The sequence below is a fragment of the Podarcis liolepis genome (genome assembly GCF_965112155.1).
Source record: "Podarcis liolepis genome assembly, chromosome: 11".
Lineage (NCBI taxonomy): Eukaryota > Metazoa > Chordata > Lepidosauria > Squamata > Lacertidae > Podarcis > Podarcis liolepis.
Genome location: NC_139565.1, coordinates 35,300,709 through 35,322,371, shown reverse-complemented (window position 1 = coordinate 35,322,371; position 21,663 = coordinate 35,300,709). Strand labels below are relative to the sequence as shown.

Genomic DNA, 21,663 nt, shown 5'->3' with positions numbered 1-21,663 from the left:
ATAATAATAATAATAACAATAATAATAACAATTTTATTATTTATACCCCACCCATCTGGCTGGGTTTCCCCAACCACTCTACAGCATATCTAAAGACATAATAAAAACATCAAGCCTTAAAAACCTCCCTATACAAGGCTGCCTTCAGATGTCTTCTTAAAGTTGTGTAATTCTTTATCTTCTTGACATCTGAAGGGAGGGAATTCCACAGGGAGGGCGGCACTACCGAGAAGGTTGAAGCCCCTTTCTTACAATTCTGTGTGTAGGACCTGGGAGATCAGGATTCAAATCCCCACTTAGCCATGAAGCTTGCTGAGTGAACTTGGGCCCGTCACTTCCTCTCAGCCCAACCTCGCTGGGTTGTTTTGGGGGTTCATTGAGGAGTGGGGAGACCAAGTACGCCACCTTGAGCTCCTTGAAGAAAAAGGTAGGCTTTAAATACAACAAACAAATAAAGACAAGATGAAAATCAGACACATCATTATTCTTATTAAATGGGAGAATGCTTATTTTGGTCTTCATGGAGATGCGTGAGACTTCAAAGCCTCAACGGATTGCCACTTCTAAAATGAGCACCTCTCCAAAAGGTAGTAAAAGTGCAGAAGAACAGATTCTGTGGTCTAAATTTCCCCTGAAACTGCTTAACCACAGAAATGGTTTTGTACCTATATCAATCTTTCCCTCTCACAGTTCTCTTTTTCTGAGCAGTTTGATGTGGGAACTGACAAAAGTTGACACATAAAGGAGAAGTCCTTCCCAAAACCATTCTCTTTTTTATTTCTCCTTCTCCTTCCCCTGCCCAAATACTCACATCTTTGAGAACAGCAAAATGACACTTCTGGGAAACTGATTTGTTCTTATGTTCCATATGTGTGCTGCACGATGTACAATGGCACAATAGGAAACTGCCTTATATCAGGTTAGCCCAATGGGCCATCTAGCTCAGTATCAGCTCTGCTGATTGGCTGTGGCCCTTCAGGGCTTTAGGCAGGGAGAGTGGAATTCCAAGTTGCACTTGGTCGAATGTTCCATCTGTGCTCCCCCCCCCCGCACACTGTTCTGAAGGTTCTCCCAGTTCCCCTCCACCAAGCCAATTGAAGATGTTGGGGGGCCTGGAAGAAGAGACAGGAGAAGGCTGTACTTCCCCAAGTGGAAGTATTTGCACAAGGCTTTCACTGACTAAGCAAATCCAGTTCAGGATGGAACCAGGGACCTCCTGCAGGCAGGGCATGTGCCCTGTTGTGCCAGTGCTATGAGCAGGCCTGGAATGTTGCTGGCTCAGCAAGTCTATCAAGACCAAGTGCCAACAACAGGCACCATTGTGAGATGCAGTGAAATGATATTGCAAAAGTCATTCCATGGCTGAGAAATTGGGTGGGCATGGGTGGACAAAGGCCATCTCAGTCATGCACCATCCTGATGGGTCCTTTGACCACAACAAGGACAGCTGCACAGGCACAAACCTATGATCTTCATGTGATAACAAGCTTTGTGTGTTAAGAAATATGCTAAGAAATTGAACTTAGAGTCCAAATCTTCCCTCCAATATTAGAAGTTTTGGGCTACTATTTTATCAACCTCCGCCCCCTATCCATAATGTGGTGGCTAGCCAAACTTACAGGTCCGCTTGTAATTATTACAAATACAGATTACTTTGAGTACCTGAAATTCACCATTTACAGGCTAGATATAAGCATTTTCTTATGGCATAATACTGGCGAGAGCCTACAGCAACAGGCAAATTTGCTGAAGTGACATTAACTGAAGTTACTGCAGCTAATGTTGGAAGAATCAAACTTTGTCAACACAGCTTCAGATATTGGTAGGTAAGGATTAAGGGATGTATGGTCTTATAGAAGACTGAATAATCAAAAGGCCCCATTTTCCAAAAAGTATCATTATTGGTAATGGGTAAAAATTCAGAGCTGACACAAAAATCTATTAACAAAATCCCCGTAGACCCATTTCCCATTTCCCATTTCCCACACAGGAGCTGCTTTACATTTGGTTTCCCTGTCACTGAAAATGGTCTTAAAGCAAGCATATAAATTATTAAATGTAACTAATTTTTTCTACTCTGAGGCTATTGCATACAACTGGGAATGTGCAAAAATGGGCTTTTATTCAAACTGTCTCTAGCAATTTTTTTAAAGAAATAAATATTTGTTGCTTTTAAAGTGTTGTATTAATTTTATTTTTATGCTGAGGAGAAATACCTTTCTCCCTCATACCGCAACACATTATTAATTCAAGGTACTTATCTGCTTGTTTTTCTTGACCTCTCTTCTGGCTCTCCAGTAAATCAGACACTTTCAAAACCTCATGCCAACGCCTCTTTCCTGAGATGAAAGATAATGGAATTCTAACAGCTATACTGTATAGATCAAAAGATAAAGGGCATTGCCTGATGCAGACATAAGCTCGAGATGAAGAAATGGTTCAATAGCATCAGCTTCTATTGGCTATTATATCACCTCTCTTCTACAGGCTAAACAAGCCTAGCTTCTGTAACCTTTCCTCGTAGGCCTTTGTGACCTGATACTTGGATCTAAGGGAGTGGGTGATGCTGTGGTCTAGACCACAGAGCCTCTTGGGCTTGCCGATCAGAAGGTCAGATGTTTGAATCTCCGTGACGGGGTGAACTCCCGTTGCTCTGTCCCAGCTTCTGCCAACCTAGCAGTTTGAAAGCATACCAGCATGAATAGATAAATAGGTACCGCTGCGGCATGAAGGTAAACAGCGTTTCCATGAGCTCTGGCTTCCTTCATGGTGTTCCATTGCACCAGAAGCAGTTTAGTCATGCTGGGCACATGACCAGGAAAGCTTGAAGCAAGAGGAGCGCTGCACCCCAGCCGCCTTTGACTGGACTTAACCATCCAGCGGTCATTTACCTTCCCCTCCCCCCTACTTGGACTGCAATGATTCTTTGGTATAAATATAACTGTTGACCAAGAGACCCTGCTAAACCAGATCCTTCCCAAGACCAACCATCAAGGCATAGTGGAAGATATCTGTGTTGCATAAACACTTTACTATGAAAAGAATATTAAAATTCATGCACATTGAGATTGTCTTAAAACTAATTTTGTTTCCATTCAGAACGCCTCCTTTGTAGCATTTTATTTTTGGATGCAGTTACATTCCAGCATAGCTTCAAGTGCCACTAATGAGGTTCCAGAAGGTATCTTCTCATTAAGCCTACGCATCTTCTTTGAGCATGAAGAGGTGGCCTCTCATGCATGCAATTCAAGATGCAAATCACACATACAAATGTATGGATTATGTCAGTAATGAAATACACAAATTCAAAATTTTACATATACTGTAGCTAATTCGGGGAGCTTCTTGGTGATAACAGGACTGTTGACGTTGGTTGCAGATTTATTACATTCCTTATATTCAAGCTAGATGAATTGTTCTACATTGCACGATCCATTGTGCCCCCTACTGTCTGCTGTGTAGTATTTTGACAAGTTATTGGAATTCAAAAATTTAGCATTACATTTCATTTTCTAAAATAAAGTTGACGTTTTAAAATGGCTTTGAGAAACAGTATCTAATGGGTGCATGAGGCAAATTTGTGTTTATTTCTTCTACTTTTATACATTTTTCTGCCTTCCCATTTGGGCATGTTTAAGGAGTGTATTCAGTATAGGAGAGTCCAAGCCACTGCAAACACGGACTGAGCAGGAAGACCAAACTGTTGGCCGTGGATTGTGGCGTTCCGAGGAGGTATCTATTGAGATCATTGTGATTGTGGGATGGGAGGTTATTGTTTATTTTTTGTTCTACTTGTATTTTTATCTTGTGAAATGCCCTGAGTTCTTCGGATGAAGGGCAGTAAAGGTAAAGGGACCCCTGACCATTAGGTCTAGTCGTGCCTGACTTTGGGGTTGCGGCGCTCATCTCGCTTTATTGGCCAAGGGAGCCGGCGTACAGCTTCCGGGTCATGTGGCCAGCCTGACCAAGCCGCTTCTGGCAAACCAGAGCAGCGCACGGAAATGCCGTTTACCTTCCCGCCGGAGCAGTACCTATTTATCTACTTGCACTTTGACGTGCTTTTGAACTGCTAGGTGGGCAGGAGCAGGGACCGAGCGACGGGAGCTCACCCTGTCACGAGGATTCGAACCGCCAACCTTCTGATCAGCAAGTCCTAGGCTCTGTGGTTTAACCCACAGCACCACCTGCATCCCTTTTATGAAGGGTAGTATATAACTTTAATAAACAAGGTGCTGAGTTAGTGACCCCAACCTATTATTTTATTATTCTCTATAACCTTCAATATTTTCCCCCAATATGGTCTAATTTTATCACATCTCCATATACCTTTCTTTTCTATTTCTAACACTTATCAACAAGATTAGGAAAGATTTCAGCTAAACACTTGGTGTTTGGTACAAGCAATAAAGCATCTTGAATATTGTCAGAGATAATACAAAGATTAGAGGGGGGTGGTCTCTGTCATTCACCATCTGTGATAACTTTCTACACATATTGCGTCAAGCAGTGACTATTTTCCCCAGGAGGCTGAACAAGCTTGCTTGCAAGTTGCCTTCTTTGAGCAGATCTAAGTCTTTCCCTTATTTGTTTGGTTGCACAGCGTCCACTCATACATTTTGTTTGGAGCATCATAATTCATCCCAGAAAACACACCAAGTGAAAACCACATTTCTAAGCCAGGGAGACGTTTTATTGGGCAGAAATTCTAACAGGGGAAAGGGTGGATCTACTCAGCCAGGAGAGCAGAGTGTATAGGCTTCAAAGTCCGACGGCTGATTTGGTTCAGCTTGAGCAGCTGCATGGGGCGCCTCTTTGTGCGCGGCGGCTGACACAGCAAGTCATCCAGAGTCTGAGAAATGGTCTGTCCAGAGGCTTGCAGCTTGGCGACGATTTCTTCAAACTGGACATGGAGAGTTGGGATGTCTTCCAGCTTCTCTCTGGCTGTAGCCAGCTATGAGAAAACAATGGCAAAGAGATCAGCAACTAGAAGCAGAAACATTACCTTATACACACCCACACTACACCTCTTGACCTTCTTGGCTGATCAAAGCTGATCAAAGCTGTGTGTGGGCTGACATCACGTGTGTGATGTTGTGATGTCACACAAGTTAGTATCACACCTCCTTCCTTACGCTGGTGGCGCCAGGGGAACATTTAGGGGGCTACCCCAGTCCCCCTCGTCCACTGACCACACACCACTGCCTGGACCCATGCCATAAGGTCAGGGAAACGTTTTATTGGGTAGAAGTTCAGAATAGGGCATACAAGAGAACAAACATACAGTGGTACCTCAGGTTAAGTACTTAATTCGTTCCGGAGGTCTGTACTTAACCTGAAACTGTTCTTAACCTGAAGAACCACTTTAGCTAATGGGGCCTCCTGCTGCTGCCGCGCCGCCCGAGCCCGATTTCTGTTCTCATCCTGAAGCAAAATTCTTAACCTGAAGCACTATTTCTGGGTTAGCGGAGTCTGTAACCTGAAGCATATGTAACCTGAAGCGTATGTAACCTGAGGTACCACTGTATAGCAAAGATGGAGATCCTGTGACCCTCCCCTCCATATGTTGCTGGTCTACATCTCCAATCATTACTGGCCAATCGCCATGCTGGTAGGAGATGATGGGAGTTTGAGTCCAACAACATCTGGTAGGTCACACATGGCCTACCTCTGCTATGAAGACTGTTGACAGTCACCCACTGGCTTCCACAGTAACCATCCACTTACCACTTCCATACAGAACTCTGGTTTTTTCACAAAACTTGAAACACTGGACTCTGAAGCCTTTTTCAGTCTCTGGACAAGGTCTTCTAGGTCACCAGTTGCAACCTGAAGAAGAATCTTGAACAAAACAAAAAACAAAACATTAATAAGTAAAGCTTTAATAAGCTCTGGATTAGGTAAAAACAAAACATGCCCCTTAAACCTGAAAGGTCAGAAGGATGGATTGTTTTCCCCACCAAACATACAGATGTTTTTTCCCCTTCCCCCTTTCTAAGAGCCATGAGGATTTGGAATAGTTAGTAAAAGGGACAGTGAAAACAGACAAATACTTCGCCCTTGTAGGTAACACAATGGCCCAAGTGAAAGAAAATGATTTTTTAAATACTTGGTTTAAAAAACAAAAACAAAAAACAAACCACCGGTAATGTTACTGTTTTATTCCTTTTGCATACCACTTTTACAATCAAGAGGCATATAAACGTTGTGAAATTAAATTAAAAAAAACATGAAAATGGCACATTCTCTAAGGAATCCCCCCCTCCCCCAAATATTCTGTGAGGCTTCTCTACAGAGGAAATGTGCCTAAATGAAATTAAATAAATTACTTCGAAGGAAAACGGCTTTGCATGCTGGATGTAGAGTAGTATGTTCTAGCAAACCAAGTCAGAAGGATTATGAATTATATACTGTGGGTGCCTGGGAGGAGAAGAAGCAGGACTTGCTACTAACTTAGTTAACTGCAGCCTGTTTACTCCAGTCGTCTGCTCACCTCACTCACCGCCGACAGCATACAGCCGATTTGTATTTTTCACTTTCATTTACTTATCCTTTCCTCAGTTTCCCATCCCCTCTGCCTTCCTCTTCCTCAGTTCTGCGCCAGCCACCACCTGACTCTGTTGCTCTACTTATTTCCCACATTGTACCCCCTTCCTCTGACTACTATGTCCATGGGCTCCTTGCCCCTCAGAGTTTAAGTGCTACCATAGTCCTCTCCCCACTGAGCTTTCCTGCTACGGCCCCTCCTGTCCCTAGCGGCTGTGTGAGGATTTTCCCTCAGCCAAACTGAACTTTCACCTCTCTAACTGAAGATAGGCTGTGTTACAGTTCACAGCTCCACTGTCATGGAATGTTTAGTTGACAACATGTTTGAATATATTCCATGAGATCACTGACTTAACATCCATCAGCATCAGAGGCTTTGCCAGCACATTACAAGATAAAACACTTCAAATCTTTGGTTATTTGTATGTAGAAGTAAGGAGGAGTAGATAGGTAGCCGTTTATCACATACCTTTTCAATTTAGAGGGTCTGTCAAACAGCAATCCTAAAACTGTTTGGAAATACTCCAGAAAAACCCCAAGAGAATTGGTTTTTTTTCCAGAACAGCATCAAATGAAGTAGCATCTTGTGTGTCTAAAGTTGTTCAAAGCAGTGGACAACCTTCCTTTTTAATTTTAAAAACCCACACATTTTTATTATTATTATTAATTAACTAATTAAATTTCTATGCAGCCCAATGCATCTCCCATTCATGGCTCAGGAATAACATACAAAATCCAGCAGACTTACTGTCAGATTAGTGCAAACTCTGCTTTCTGTGTTTATGATGTGAGAATAGAAGGAACGAGCCCTGGAAATATCATTCTAGGAAGAATAAACAGAGACAATAAATCAAACTGTGCACGTAAAACAAAGCTGTGCTCAGCATTTCATTAAAGTTGGTATTATTAAGGACCTCAACTGCTATACAGCACGTGAGCTTGGATTCTTTAAGTTCTCTGACTGGGGACTGAGTATCTGATTTAGAGAGAGACGGACTGGCTGAGATCCTTTGCCAGAATGCTTACAAAAATGGTACATAAAGGCCACCAGGGGGCCAAATAAAGATGGCCCAGGGGCCACTTCTGATCTAGAGTGAGCCAGCTAGCCATCTGTTATCTTTGTTTTGTGACCCTTTCTTTTTATTTACTTTGAGTTTTCAAGCTGATGGGCAGTTACAGTTTTGATTCCTATCCCAACAAAACGGGTACCGTAGGAAGCTCCCCCCGCTCCCCCCTAAATATTCTAGAAAATGATATATGATGCATATGACACACCACAATTGTTTATGTAGTACCAGTGCATTCAAGTTTCCCTAGGAATGGGGGGAGAAATGGGTCCAGGAAAAATGGAGTGCATGTTATTGTTACATGCAGACTCCAGGAACCCTGACAATAAATCAAAACGATCCAGTACCTGTTTCAAAGCAAATACTACTGCAAAGTAGTAAACTCTTCTTGATATATTAACTCCTTTGAGCTGCCCATCTTCAAGTAACGTAGTAAAAATTCTTCTGGACTCCGAATTGTTCTGTAGAATAAAAGATTTCAATGCATGAATGACTCACAGTTCAGATCCATGGGATAAAGACACTGCCCTACTGCCTGAGTGCCAACAGTTAAGGTACTCCGAAGCTTTCCAGAAAGTTTACACTAGACACACATGCGGCCCACTGATTACAGAATTTGAAAATGCGCTACTGTACTTTTTAGACTCCAATGCCAAACGTGATGAGCATTCCATCCTAAAGTTGCATGAGGTGGAATGATGGGCTGTGGAAGTTTTAGCGCTTCTTTAGACTTGGAATAGAGGGAAGAAGGCACTTCCAGATGCAGAAAGAAATGTATGTATGTGTCTTTGTGGAATGTAAGCTTTATTTACTAGTACGAGATATAGTTTGTTTATGCATACTAGGGATTAGCTCCTTACATAAAAAGAAAAAGGTGAACACAGCAGATTATATTAACCATTCCTACATAAATATTTTAGAGTAAGTGCATCTGAGCCCAGGGGGGTAAACAGGAATGTGCTCCTGTGCATCATGAGCTTTATGCAAACCCAGATGACTCCTGAAGTAGTGAATAAATATCTGGACATGCATCTGATGCACTTTTCTTTAGCCCCCAAATGGCTCCCAATCTTTCTTTCTTTTTAAATTAATTTTGTAAACATGGAATGTCTCCCAATTTTAAAACGTTTATAAGAACATAAGACCAGCTCAATGGCCCATTTAATTCAGCATTCTGTTCTGACAGTGGCTAATCAGATGCTTAGAGGCAGCCCAGGACCTGAATGCAACAGCATTTGGTAAGTTTAAATGATCTTAAAAACTTCTTGTTCTAATCAAAGCCTCTTGGTTGAAACATAACCCTTTGCCACTTATTTGGTTGTAAACCATAATCTCTTTAGTCAAGAGCAGTCTTATTATCTACTGCTGGTTGTCATTTTATTCATTGTTTAACTGTATTGCTTGTGCATGCCCTCTCTTAAGTTGCCGTAAGTGGTGCGTGCTTAAAATACGAGATATAAGCTTACTAAAAAAGTTGCTAAGACTGTTGTGTGTCTGATACCCAGGCCAACTGCCTGCCTAGATGGGGTTGCACCCCTCTGAAGGAGCAGGTATATAGTCTGGGGCTATTCCTAGATACAACTTACTCATCAGAGACGCAAATGACCTCTGTGGCTATACCAGCTTCACCTGGCACACCAGCTATGGCCATATCTGAATCAAGAAAGTCTGGCTACTTTAGTCAAGGCACTGGTGACCTTGAGACTGGATGACTATAATTTGCGGTATGAGGGGCTGCCCTTGCAACTGGTCTGGCAGCTCCAGCTAGTTCAAAAGGCAGCAGTTAGACTGCTGATGGCTGACAGCATGCAACACCTCTGCTAAAACATATGCCTGGGTGGACCAAATTCAAGGGTATTGTATTAATATACAAGGGCCCTAAATAACTTGGCCCCAAGTTTATATTAAGGACCACCTGAGCAGGGCAGTGAATTGTTCCCTGTGGTTCAGAAGCCCAACAAGTTTCAACCAGAAGTCAAGAATTTAATGTCACTGGTCCTATGCTTTGGAATACTCTTCCAGCAGAGATTTGACCATCATCCAAACTGATAATTTCCACTTATCTATTGAAGACTGCCTACAGGCCTATAGAGTTGTTTAAACTTTCTCAGGGTGAGCCAGTCATGCTTATGGTTATTATTCATGTATTGTTTTTCATATTAGGTTGTTTTACGGTGTCTGACTGTACACTGCCTCCATACATTACATTCATTATCTTTTTGAAATAAATATAAATCAATAAGTAATATTCCAGAAAGAAAAGAAAAGAAAACCACCTTTAGGTTTCACAGCATTTCCAATATTCATCTTTCTTGCATTAAAAAACCCTAGAAGCAACTCTTTAACACTGTGTTCTTACCAGCTTGTAGCATATCGCAACTGCGAGCAAATAGGTATCACTGCTGAATTTGACACCTTGTCTCTTCATTTCTAACAGCACTTCCAGAGCACCTGTCAAACAGACTTTCAGTTATTGTTACTTCCATCATTTTCTGATTAGTGTATTAATTGCTAATTAATAACACTTCTGAGAACCCTAAGCCGAGTTCTGAACAATAATTATCATTTGTTAAAAAAAAAACTTTTAATGGACATTTTATAGTATGTGCAACCAAGACAGGGGAAAATCCTAGGTATACCAATTTTCACTGATAAAGTTAAGTTTTTAGCAATTGTGATTTTGACAGAACAAAATGCCATACAAACAATATGCTTGGAGTTGAATCTAACTAAATCATTGCACACATAGAACAATTTGTGCAAGCACAACCAAACTTCCCTTCCCTCCCACAAATCTGCACAAAGGCTGGGGGAAGCCCTGGAACTGATTTTAAGGGTGCACGGGAGGGGAATGATTTAGCTGGATACAATGGTTTCATCCTAACACACCTAAAGTAGCACACACAAATTAGGAAAGGTGGTCAAGGGCCTTTTTAGACTGTCATAGGTTTTAGCGCATTAAGGCTACAGTCCTGCCGCTTGCTTCCAAGTAGACAGACATAGGATTGCACCAGTGATAAGTGACAAAGATAATAACCTCCCTCCTGCCCCCACCCCAATGACAGCAATGGTTTTTAGCAACTAGCACGGCATGTTCTGGGAAAGGATCCGTTTAGAATCAATCATGATTATTTGAAGAGGAAAACTGCACATTTTACACAAGCGCATCAACCTCTCATCAATGACATGATGAGCATGTTCTTCGTACGAGGAAGTTACAGTGGCCAGTCCTGTGTCCTGTTTAGAAAGAGTCCAATGCAGTAGTTCCAAAGCTTTGGGAATCTGTCTCCAAAGAGCTCCCTCCCTGTTGTCTTCTGGAAGACAAAATTAAGGGAACAACCCTACTCACAAGACTACCTCCCAGGCTGGACTCCTTTGGAAGGTGGTAGACTCGCCTTTATTGGAGGTTTTTAAAACATCCGGTCATGTGTCAGGGATTCTTTAGCCTTGCAGGGATGGGATTAGGTGACTCTACAGTTCTATGATTCTATAAGAAGCAAGCCAGGGTAAGTAAAACTGGCATACAAGGTCCAAACCATGTTTGGCAACAGGCTGCTGCTGCTCTGCCAAAACCTGGCAGAGGGAAAATGAGCCTTCTAAATAGTGCTCTCTGCCAGGTTGCCAGGTCATGTGACTGAGCTGAACAGGCTTAGCCTAAGCCCCGCATTCCCACCCCCACCATGCGCCCACCACACTCCCTTTTGCGGATTTGCATCAGCCTCGGCCAGATGAACCCCAGCTGTGCTGGGATGAGCAAATTTCACTGGCAAATCAGGCATCATCAGCTGGGCATCATCACCGGGGACTTAATGCCAGCTGAGAATGGAATCAACCAGCTTGAGATCTGTTGCATCCTAAGCAGCTCATTGCAGTGGATCTTGCCATAGGATTGCTCCCTAAGATGCTTCTGATTAAGAAAACCTTCTGCCACTAAGCTAATTATTTCTTTTGTTCTCTACTAACTGTACTTTAAAATTGGGGTTTGGGTTTTTATTGTTTTGAAAATACGTGCAAAGCTCTGAGATGTTATGAAAAAAGGAATACGGTTTTAAATAAACATTCCCCCGCCCCAGCATGTAGCTCCTTTGTATATGTGTTTCCTCAAAAGGCTGGTGGCATTTTCTCCCAAGTCTGTGTGCGGATTGCAATCTTTAGGTTGCAATCCTATGCACATTTGCCTAAAAGTTAACTCCACTGAATTCAAAGGATCTTGTCTCCAAGTAGACAAGTAGATCACACTGCACATGTGCGAGATGGGGTGGTGGTGAAAATATGCGGTGTTCAGAAAATATTGCATGTTGTCTTGCAGTGATTAAAAAATTCCCAGGCTCACTAAAGACAGCTGCTTGGCTGAGAGCAAAGGCAGGAAGTTAGAAGATGAAAAAGTGTTATCAAAAAAGATCCATAGAAGCCCTAATCATGAGTTGTATGATTACATTTGATGAGAGAGATCAAGTGCTTAATGAGTACTCTTCAATTATATTTGCAAAATGGGTTTCAGCTCTTTTAACACCCATGAGTGATCACATCAGGTTTTGCCAGCTCAAAAGATCAACCAATTCAGTGTCAATTATAGCACTTTAATATTCTGTTTTTTCATATCAGAAAGACAGTTTCGCTGTCAATAATATATTCCTTTTTAGGGATCTTACGCTACTTACTTTCATAATGACCTTTTGTAAAGAGCAGATCCATCAAAATATTGAATGATGAGCTTTCTGAAAAGAAGCCGTGCAAAGCCTGAAGAATATAAATAACATCAATTTGGGACAACCCACAGATATTGGTTATATCAACACCCAATTAATAGTTCAAACTGAAGCCATTCAACCCTCAAAGCTTGGGAGGCAAAATTAAGGGTCTTAAAATTTCATTTTCAAACTCCTGACAGTTAACATTCTATTAAGGCCTGTAGGAGACAACAGCTTCAAACAACAACTTTAAAAAAAAACACTTCCCCCCTCCCATTTAATAAATGCAAACCTTTAAATTTCTTCTTCATTTATCTTGTTTCTCTTTCTTTTTTTAACTTTTTTAAAAAAATCTCCTTTGATCTCACTCTCTTCATTTGTGCTTTTTGAATAAAGATATCTGCTTTGGTTAAAAAATAAATACTGCAAATCTTTTGCTAAACAAACAACAACAAATAATATTTAGCACTTCCTCCAGCCTTCAGGATTAGATTTTGGAAACCACAAAGCTCCAAAGCCCTTTGGGTTCCAGCTTTACACCTCCACATTAAGAGAGAAAAATATGAGGTTCATCACATTTCTCCAGTGATTTTATTCCTACCATTTAAAAACAATCCTTTGTAAGAATGGGAAAGATCCATGAGGGAAACAAGAATTTTCTTTCCAATGCAGCACAAGCTGTTTGCTTGTTTATTCATATTACATGATGGCATGTAAACCATAGCAGAGTGTCCCCCCTCCCCCCCACACAAATGGGTGTTCATGGAAGCAGTGAGGAATTTGCAATCTTTGGCCTAATTTCATCCAAGCAGGGGGAGAAAGGGAGAGAAGGAGGGTGGGAAGAAAAAGCCATTGGAAGGGGTGGGGGAAAGTGTAATCAGTTCAGAACTCTGGTAAGAGCAAAGTGACCCTCTCTCAGAAGCCTCTGTGCTTATTATTTATCTATATACTTTTCACAGCTACCATGGATTTAAGGGAGCTGGTATAGGGAAGATTTCCTACTGGACTAGAGAAGAAAAGAGACGGGCGTGTTTCTGAATTCTACCTGGTCTTTGATGAGCTCCAGTGCCGTTGCTTCAAGATTCATTTCATAACACAGCCTCATAAAAAGAGGACCAAATTTGAAACCGCCAAAGGCCACATTTTTGTTCTCAGCATGGTACCTGTAGAGATGACATGGAATGTGGTGTGTGTGTGGCAATCTAGTTTTAAAGAGCAGAGGTAAAGATAAAAGCAGAAACAAGGTAGTCTAAATGAAAGGAACCTACATGCACAGAGTTACTTGCTGCCTGCTTGTATGGGACTAGAAAACCGGTCAGAGCCACTGCACAGAATTACCATGTGATGCAACATAACAAAGAGGAGAAATGATATCTTTCAAGATCAGGCCCAAAACATTTTGGCACCTGAGGTGAACAACAAAACAGCACCTCCTTCCCCACCAGGGAAGAAGGGGTTAGTGAAGAGCTACATCAGGAACAACGGGGGAGTGAAGGTCTGCTGCTCCATAGATCCTGCCGCCTAAGGCAGTTGCCGTACCTTGCCTCAAGGGTGGGCCAGCCCTGTTCAGAATGAATCCTTTGCTCTGCCATAGGCATAATACTAATTTTGGAAGATGGCACGGGATTCTAATTAATTATCTTCTTCTAGTCAGTATTTCGTATTTCACAACATCTACTTGCAGATTGAACAGTAATTCTGTTCCCAATTTGCTGTTCTTCATTGACATCAGAGGCGTTTATTGGCTGATTCAACCTAATCAACTTGATTAACTTTATGATAAAAATTGCATTTGCTTCACAGCAACAGCATTTCAGGATGACAAACCTGGATAGGCAGCCACAAGCAAATCATGTTACTTTACTTAGCTTTAAATGTATTTGCCCAGTGGGTACTAGTCAACAAAATATTTCTGCCAGCACCCTGGGATCCCTGTAGGCTTGCCCTATGCCATCTCAATTTTGTTCTGGAGGGTTTTAAGGGATACAAGGGGGGAGGAGATCATGCTGTTGCACAAGTACAAACCTTTGTACTGATGGAAAGTCCACTTTAGTGCTATGCTGAGTACAACCCAATGACCTCAGGCATGGACTGAAAACTTTGAAGTGTCTGTATTAAGGCTGATCCTGTTAAAAAGATCAAAGTTCCCTACAAACTGTAGCATGATCCAGGATATTCTAGACTAAAGGAAATGCAAAAGAAGGAACTAGAATCTCTTCTTCTGAATTTTACCTGTATATCACCCTCTTGACTATTTCCACTTCATCTTTCGTCTGGCACAAATGCAGCAACAATTTCAATTCATCTCTGAGAATTAGAATATTTTTCGCTAACTTGTCTTCAATAGTTTTGAAATATGTGTCTGAAACAGAATTAATAGAATATATTTATTTGTATTTAGGTTATATAGAAAAATCATACTGCCAGTTTGCATGCCTTATCCCAGTTACTGTAGTCATGGCCGGATTAGTTGTAGAGCGTACTGGGTTTCCCACCCACCCCCACAAAAACTTCTGCCCTCACATGTCACATTGCAATAGCTTTGCCCTTAAGTAGTGATCAACTAGGGACACGGGTGGCGCTGTGAGTTAAACCACAGAGCCTAGGGCTTGCCGATCAGAAGGTCGGCGGTTCGGATCCCCGCAACAGGGTGAGCTCCCGTTGCTTGGACTCAGCTCCTGCCAACCTAGCAGTTTGAAAGCACATCAAAGTGCAAGTAGATAAATAGGTACCGCTCCAGTGGGAAGTGTTTCCGTGAGCTGCTCTGGTTCGCCAGAAGCGGCTTAGTCATGCTGGCCACATGACCCGGAAGCTGTACGCTGGCTACCTCGGCCAATAAAGCGAGATGAGTGCCGCAACGCCAGAGTCGGCCACGACTGGACTAATGGTCAGGGGTCCCTTTACCTTTACCTTTACCTTTAGTGATCATCTACTGGGGGCAAGTCTAGTGCCTGGACCCTAGTGCCTGGGTTATGCCCAGGAGGGAGATGAACCATTGCTCCCCAGCCAACCACAAGGGACATTTAGCACATACCACATTGGCCCGAATATAAGCCACACTTTTTTTCCAAATTCCTACTGTGAAAAATTAAAGTGCAGCATATAGCTGGAACCAAGCGCTGTGTGTCCATCTCCTGGCACTACCGCCCTGAACAGGGGAGGTGGTAGTGCTGGGAGGCAGTTGTGCAGCACGCTCAGAACTGAGCGCCAGTGCCGCCCGCCCTCCCATCCCCCGTTCAGGGTGGCAGTGCCAGGAGGCGGGCTGCATCTGCAAATAAGCCTTTAATTTAAAAGGTGTGACTTATCTGCTGGCGCATCTTGTATTCGGGCTAATACGGTATTTGCTCAAAACAAAGATAGAAGCTGCAGTTTCCCACAAAAAACATGCCCTCTTTTGAGAACATGTTTTTTTTTTTATTGTCCGATGTTGTTCTGGCAGGGATGTAGTCCAGATGTTGATGGACTACAATTCCCATCATCCCTGACTATTTGGCCCTGCTGGCTGGGACTGATGGAAGCTGGAGTCGAACAAATACCTAAAGGGACACAGATTCCCCATCCCCATACTGTGATGTTTAAATACTCCTAATAAATAAATAAATAAATAAATAAATAAATAAATAAATAAAGGGATGGAAACACAGATGTAAATAAAGAAATGTTTGAGCATACACCAGTTATGCAAAGGACAGAGAGCATTACCAAACACCAGAGAATTCCTCAATGTACAATAACTATGAGAAGCCTCAATATGGCTTTTGCTCTGAGCCTGTGATGACTAGCAAAACCGTATCTGATAAACCACTGATTGCCTTTACGCTTTGCAACATAAACTTGTGAATGGTTAAGTAAAGCATACACATCAGGGGTGGGGAATTGGAGGCTTTCAGGATGTTGTAGACCCACAGCATCTGGGGAGTTACGGGTGCCCCACCTCTGGTATACATGAAAGGGCTACCTTTCTTTTTTCTTTCTCTCTTAAGATTTTTATTAGGTTTTTTTCATGATACAGTACAGAAAACTAATGTAAATTAAAAACAAAAGCAGCTACAAAAAATAAGAGTACAGAATCCCCTCTTAAAGGTCATTACCACCCACAGAAGGTCGCAGCCCCTCCCAGCTCTCACCTGGGATCTTTTCTTTCTCCTCCCAGCCTCTCACCCTGGGAGACCAACATTTCCCTGAAGGGCTTACCTTTCTCGCCATATAGTTTATATCCCACTTCCAACTTATGTTGCTGAAATGCATGTAATTGCAAAACATCTTCTGTTAACAAATAACGTTTGGCTGAAAATGAAAGGGAGGAAAAGAGAGATATTCAGAATACACCATACAGTACATTTAAGGTTTCAATATTAGTATCTATTTAAACCTTAGGGTGTGTAAAGGAAGCGGATGCTTTGTATATCAGTTTCAGAAATGTTCATACTTTCATCTACTAACATAAAGGAGAATGGTGGGGACTCACATCCCTTATGCAGATATAATATTCTTCTATTCAATGACTGTAAACATTCTCTTGTAATATTTGGATAAGCTAAGAAAGTCTGTTCTAACCCATAAAAGCACATGACACAATAAATATCTGAATATCTGAAGAAGTGTGCATGCACACAAAAGCTCATACCAATAACAAACTTAGTTGGTCTCTAAGGTGCTCCTGGGAGGAATTTTTTTATTTTGTATTTTGTTTCAACTATGGCAAACCAACACAGCTACCTACCTGTAACAATAAATATGTTTGCTTTTCTGTATTTTTATTTCTCAGGTGCAGACTTATATTGACTGATGCCTTCCTATCCTTCCTCACTTATACCTCCTGCTTTGTCCATGTTTCACCTCACGGTACATGCCTTTTGAAAGTCACAGCTGAAAAGCACCCCTCTGCAGCTCCTGTTCTGCAAGGTAAGTAGGCCTGCTCCAGTTAGAGGATTCCCTTGCTAACTGTTAACTATTTCAATAACTTGTCTGTCTGAAACAGACTGGACATCATGGACCAAGGAGGCACACCTATAATTAGCTTCCCTTTGTCTAACTACCACCAGAAGTGATCATAAGCAAGCATTAGCCCTCGTAAGCCAGAACAGAAAAGTATAACAGTGCACAGGGCTAAAAACAGCTTAGAATCATAGACTTGTAAAGTTGGAAGGGACCACAAGGGGCATCTATTCTAGTCCAACCCCCTGCAATGCAGGCAGAAGGAAAAAAAGTTATGCTGAGTAGACAGCTGTGGTTCTACTCAGAGTAGAGCCACCAGGTCATAGCCAACACTGCTGCTCCACTAGCTCAGCAGGCTTTTTCAGCTAACACTGGATACGACTATGTATCCTATACTAGCCTTGAAAATGTTTTTACTTTTCAGTTGCTTCAGGATGTTTCATGGGCAGCAACTAGTGAATGCAATAATGAAATATGCTTATGCACATGCAGAGGTTTATTGAGAAACAGCGTGCTCCAGCACTGAACAATGTCCCCTTCTGAATTCACTGGGAAAGACAGCAGCATTTATTTCAAATGAGTTAAAACTCTTCTCAAATACGAAACATGCTGGGTTAAGTTATTTGCAGCTATCCCTGTTGGCATCTTTTCACTTTCTGTCGCCTGATGGAAGATCTCTCTCCACACAACAGGCTCCAATGCAGTCGTCACCTAGGGCTAGTTACAGGTAGGTAGCCGTGTTGGTCTGCCGTAGTCGAAACAAAATATAAAAAATTGTTCCAGTAGCACCTTAGAGACCAACTACGTTTGTTATTGGTATGAGCTTTCGTGTGCACGCACACTTCTTCAGATGCATGCACACGAAAGCTTATACCAATAACAAACGTAGTTGGTCTCTAAGGTGCTACTGGAAGGAATTTTTTTATTTTGTCACCTAGGGCGTTCCACATTCATCCCTAGGTGATTAAACAAGAGAGAGAGAAAGCCCGGCGCTTGAAACACGCGGAGCGTAACCACGCAGCTTCCCACATCCTAAGGACCTTGGGTTGAGCAAATCAGGCCTTTCCTGCGACGTCACGTTCGGGACTACAACCCCCAGCGTGCACCATTCCGCCACAGTTAAAAAAATGGCTTATGGCGCCGCAGTGGACGATGGGATATGCAGTTCTCCGATTACAAGGTCGGCTCGGCGCGTTCCATAGAGCGTCCCTTTCTCTCCCCTGCAGCCTCCCCACCTGTCGCCCTTCACGCACCTCCTTGCGGGCAGCTCAGGCAGCCGGCCGCGACGAGCGTGCCCCGCATGCAGCGCCGGACGGTCTCTCGCAGGATTCCATTGGAACTGCCCACTGCCGCTGCCATTCTGTCCCCGGAACGTACCAAGAGCGGCCGCGGCAGGAGGGGCGCGCAGGGACCGCCCTCGCCGAATCTCCCGCGTCTCGCCAGCGGCTGCGCCGGCGTGCCGCCTAAGCTCCTCCACCCCCGTCGAAGAGGTGGTGCGGGCCGAGATGGCGGCGCCCGTCCTGAGGCGAGGGTTGCAGGTTGCGCTTCGGAGCTGGGCTGCGGCAGGTGGGTGTGGGCTGTGGGGCCGCCAGGCGGGTCTTTCGGGACCGAGCTCCAGGGACCCCGAGCGCAGCGCAGGGGAGGTCTGAGTGAGGCCAGGCTGCGCCCCGGAATGTGTTCTCCATGCCCTCAGATATTGGAGCACATGGGCGTCAGGCTTGCAGCACCCTCCTCGCTTGACCTTCCTGCGCCTGAGTCTGAACGAGGCTGCTCGAGTTTAAACGGCTTTCGTGTCACTACAGCCTTTGCCGTTTTATATGTGAGAGTTTTTCCCCCTAGGGTTTCCGTGTTAGCTCCCAGAGATTTCATTCAGCGCTGCGAAGGATTCATGGTTATCAATGGAGCCCTGAGGTCACTTCTGGGGCAGCTTTTTGTTTTGTGGCAAAAGGATTCCTGCACTGCAGGGGATTGGACTAGATCAGTGTTTCCCAACCGGTGTTCCGCGGCACACTAGTGTGCCGTGAGACACCGGCTGGTGTGCCGTGGGAGGAAGGCGGGCGAGTCGGGCGGTGAGAGGCGGCGGCGGCGGCGAGGATCCGCGTCGAGCCGGGGGCGGCTCCGCGGTGGTGGTGCCGAGCGGCGGGGCAGCGCGCGCAAAAGGGAGGAGCGCGAGACAGCGGAGGAGGAGGAGGCCGGCATGTCCGGGCAGCAGCAGCAACAACAGCAGCAGCAACTCCCGCCGCCGCCCCCTCCTCCGCCCGCTATCGCCGCCGCCGCCTCAGCTGCCCTCGCTCTGCTGCCTCCTCCCACCCCGGCAAGGGGGAGGGAAAAAACTTTCGCTTTTGTGCGTCCCTCCCGGTGTGACGCTGCGCGCTGACGTCACGGGGCGGGGCTTTAATGGTGGTGTGCCGCGAGATTTTTTTCCGGCTAACAGGTGTGCCGTTACCCAAAAACGTTTGGGAAACACTGGACTAGATGACCCTTAATGATCTTTCCCCACCTCTAGGGTTCTGTGATTCCATGACCCCCATCGTTTTACCACGTTGACCTTTTATGTAAGGGTACGTCTAACCTTTTGGTGTGAGAACCACATTCATTTCGCCAACCTTTTTGAGAGTTAGCCAAAGTGCTCTTGTGTACATTTCAGCCAGCTGAGAAGGAGGGTTATCTCTCCCTCCTCTGGTCAAATGATCTATCTGTTGACCACTTGGCATTTCCATCAAGGCTCTTGGTTGCCCTCCCTCCTTGCGCTCTCTCTCCGTGTGTGTGTGTGTGTGTGTGTATACACACACATATATACATATATGCTGTCATTGTCAAAATCACTGAGAACCTGGAGGTTAGAAAAATGTGCTTGGGGTTATTATGCCCTTCCTTTTTTACGTCAATAGCATAGTGACCGTGGCCAACAAATACTGTATGTTTTTGGCCTTTTGGCTGATCATTTTATACCTTTGCCAACCTGGTGCCCTCCAGATATGCTGATGGGAGCTGGAGTTCAACAACAACTGGAGGGCATCAGGTTGACATGGGCTATTTTCTTCTTGTATACATAAAACTATAAACCCATCATCATGTAGTCTCCATTGGGAGATTTGTAGTGCTACATTATAATCCTGGATTTGCACAGAGTCAGAGCTAAGTCCCCGTTGGAGGATTTTTGTACAGCAAGAAGGGGAGAGACACAGAAAGGGAGAAAAATAGCTGTTTTCAACTTCACCCTCTTCCATTCCTTAACTGCCTCATGAGAGAGAGAAAGGATGTGGAATCCTCAAACATTCTGTAGTACTTTTCCACAATGTACAGTATTTCCCTCTAGGATTGAAGATGAAAGCTGGAGTTTTCCCATTCCCCACCTCCCTTGAACAAAGTGAGCCTTTGTTTTAACCTCTACTCTGGTTTTAATTTGTAATGCAATAAGTGTATTGAACATCTAAGATGTCAGAATGACATTGAGTACAAGCATTCAAATTCTACATTTGGAGTTTGGAGTTTCACCACCTCAGACATGTTGTCAAAATGTCCAGGGAAACCCAGTGCAGTGTGATATCTTAAGCAATGAGACATTGGAATTATGATTGTTGGGCTTGCTCAGGGGCACATTTTGTGTTTCAGCAATGAGCCCTATCTTGACTCCTGCATTCAAATTTAATGGGGGAATGGGAAAATGTGCTGTTGGAATGAAGTTAGGTTGCCCGGTCAGGTTTATGTTTACAAATCTCATTTGACTCCTTTGCATTAGTCTGACCCTCTTGCACACTAAAGAGGACCAAGTGAGCAAGGACATTGTCCAGCGCTAGATTTATTTCTGAAGGCAGCATACTTCCTACTCTATGAGCCTAAAATATACACCTAGACCATTTTTTAATCAGGTGGTTTAAGGGTGTGGGGCAACTGTAGGCTTCTTCAACCCCACCAAGGCTAGACAGCCCCCTCTCTATTGGCTGTGAAAAACTAGCAGGGAGGGAGACAACTTGATGGGCCTGGAGCTGATTAATGCTTCCTTGCAAGAGGGGGCGGTCCCTGCCTGTTTGAAGGAGGCAGTGGTAAAACTACTCTTCAAGAAACCCTCCCTGGATTCAGAAAAGCTAAGTAACTACCAGCCAGTTGTCAACCTCTCCTATTTGGGAAAGGTTCTTGAGCATGACCTGGTCACAGACTAGATCCAGACACTCTTGGAGGAAACTGATTTTAGACCCATTTCAGTTGGGGTTTAGACACGGTTTTGACACCGAAACTACTTTGGTCACCCTATATGGTAACCTATGTTGGGGGGGGGGGAATGTGTCTTTGTTAATTCTCAACCTCTCGGCAGCTTTCAGTATCATCTACCGTGGTATGTTGTCCAGAAGGGGTAGGTGGCACAGCTTTGTGGTGGTTCCACTCCTAATTGGATGGTCATTTCTAGCAGGTGACGCTTAGGG

General features: G+C 43.8%; 2 protein-coding genes across 2 annotated transcripts in view; one reads left to right on the top strand and one right to left on the bottom strand.

Annotated features, from left to right (window-relative positions):
- Nucleotides 1-4,668: 4,668 nt before the first annotated feature.
- PTCD2 (pentatricopeptide repeat domain 2) lies at nucleotides 4,669-18,628 on the bottom strand. The gene is made up of 10 exons (XM_083465496.1): nucleotides 18,493-18,628; nucleotides 16,496-16,588; nucleotides 14,534-14,663; nucleotides 13,347-13,464; nucleotides 12,272-12,350; nucleotides 9,970-10,061; nucleotides 7,958-8,071; nucleotides 7,292-7,366; nucleotides 5,725-5,838; nucleotides 4,669-4,951 (listed from the first exon to the last, which is right to left on the bottom strand). The coding sequence occupies exons 1-10, from the start codon at nucleotides 18,596-18,598 to the stop codon at nucleotides 4,727-4,729; spliced, it is 1,146 nt and encodes a 381-aa protein (XP_083321622.1). The 5' UTR covers nucleotides 18,599-18,628; the 3' UTR covers nucleotides 4,669-4,726.
- Nucleotides 18,629-18,682: 54 nt separating this feature from the next.
- Nucleotides 18,683-21,663, top strand: part of MRPS27 (mitochondrial ribosomal protein S27) — a 56,194-nt gene continuing 53,213 nt past the window's right edge. Inside the window, exon 1 of the mRNA XM_083465459.1 lies at nucleotides 18,683-18,805. Within this exon, the coding sequence (XP_083321585.1) occupies nucleotides 18,745-18,805 (61 nt within the window). The 5' untranslated portion in view covers nucleotides 18,683-18,744. The remainder of the gene's footprint in view (nucleotides 18,806-21,663) is intronic.

Excerpts from the sequence above, each read along its gene's own strand:
- PTCD2 (XM_083465496.1), bottom strand. The coding sequence starts at position 18,598 with ATGGCAGCGGCAGTGGGCAGTTCCAATGGAATCCTGCGAGAGACCGTC. Across the intron at positions 8,072-9,969 it reads TTGCGATATGCTACAAGCTG|AACAATTCGGAGTCCAGAAG; the intron begins GTAAGAACACAG and ends TTTATTCTACAG. Across the intron at positions 5,839-7,291 it reads GAGTTTGCACTAATCTGACA|ATTCTTCTTCAGGTTGCAAC; the intron begins GTAAGTCTGCTG and ends GTTTTGTTCAAG.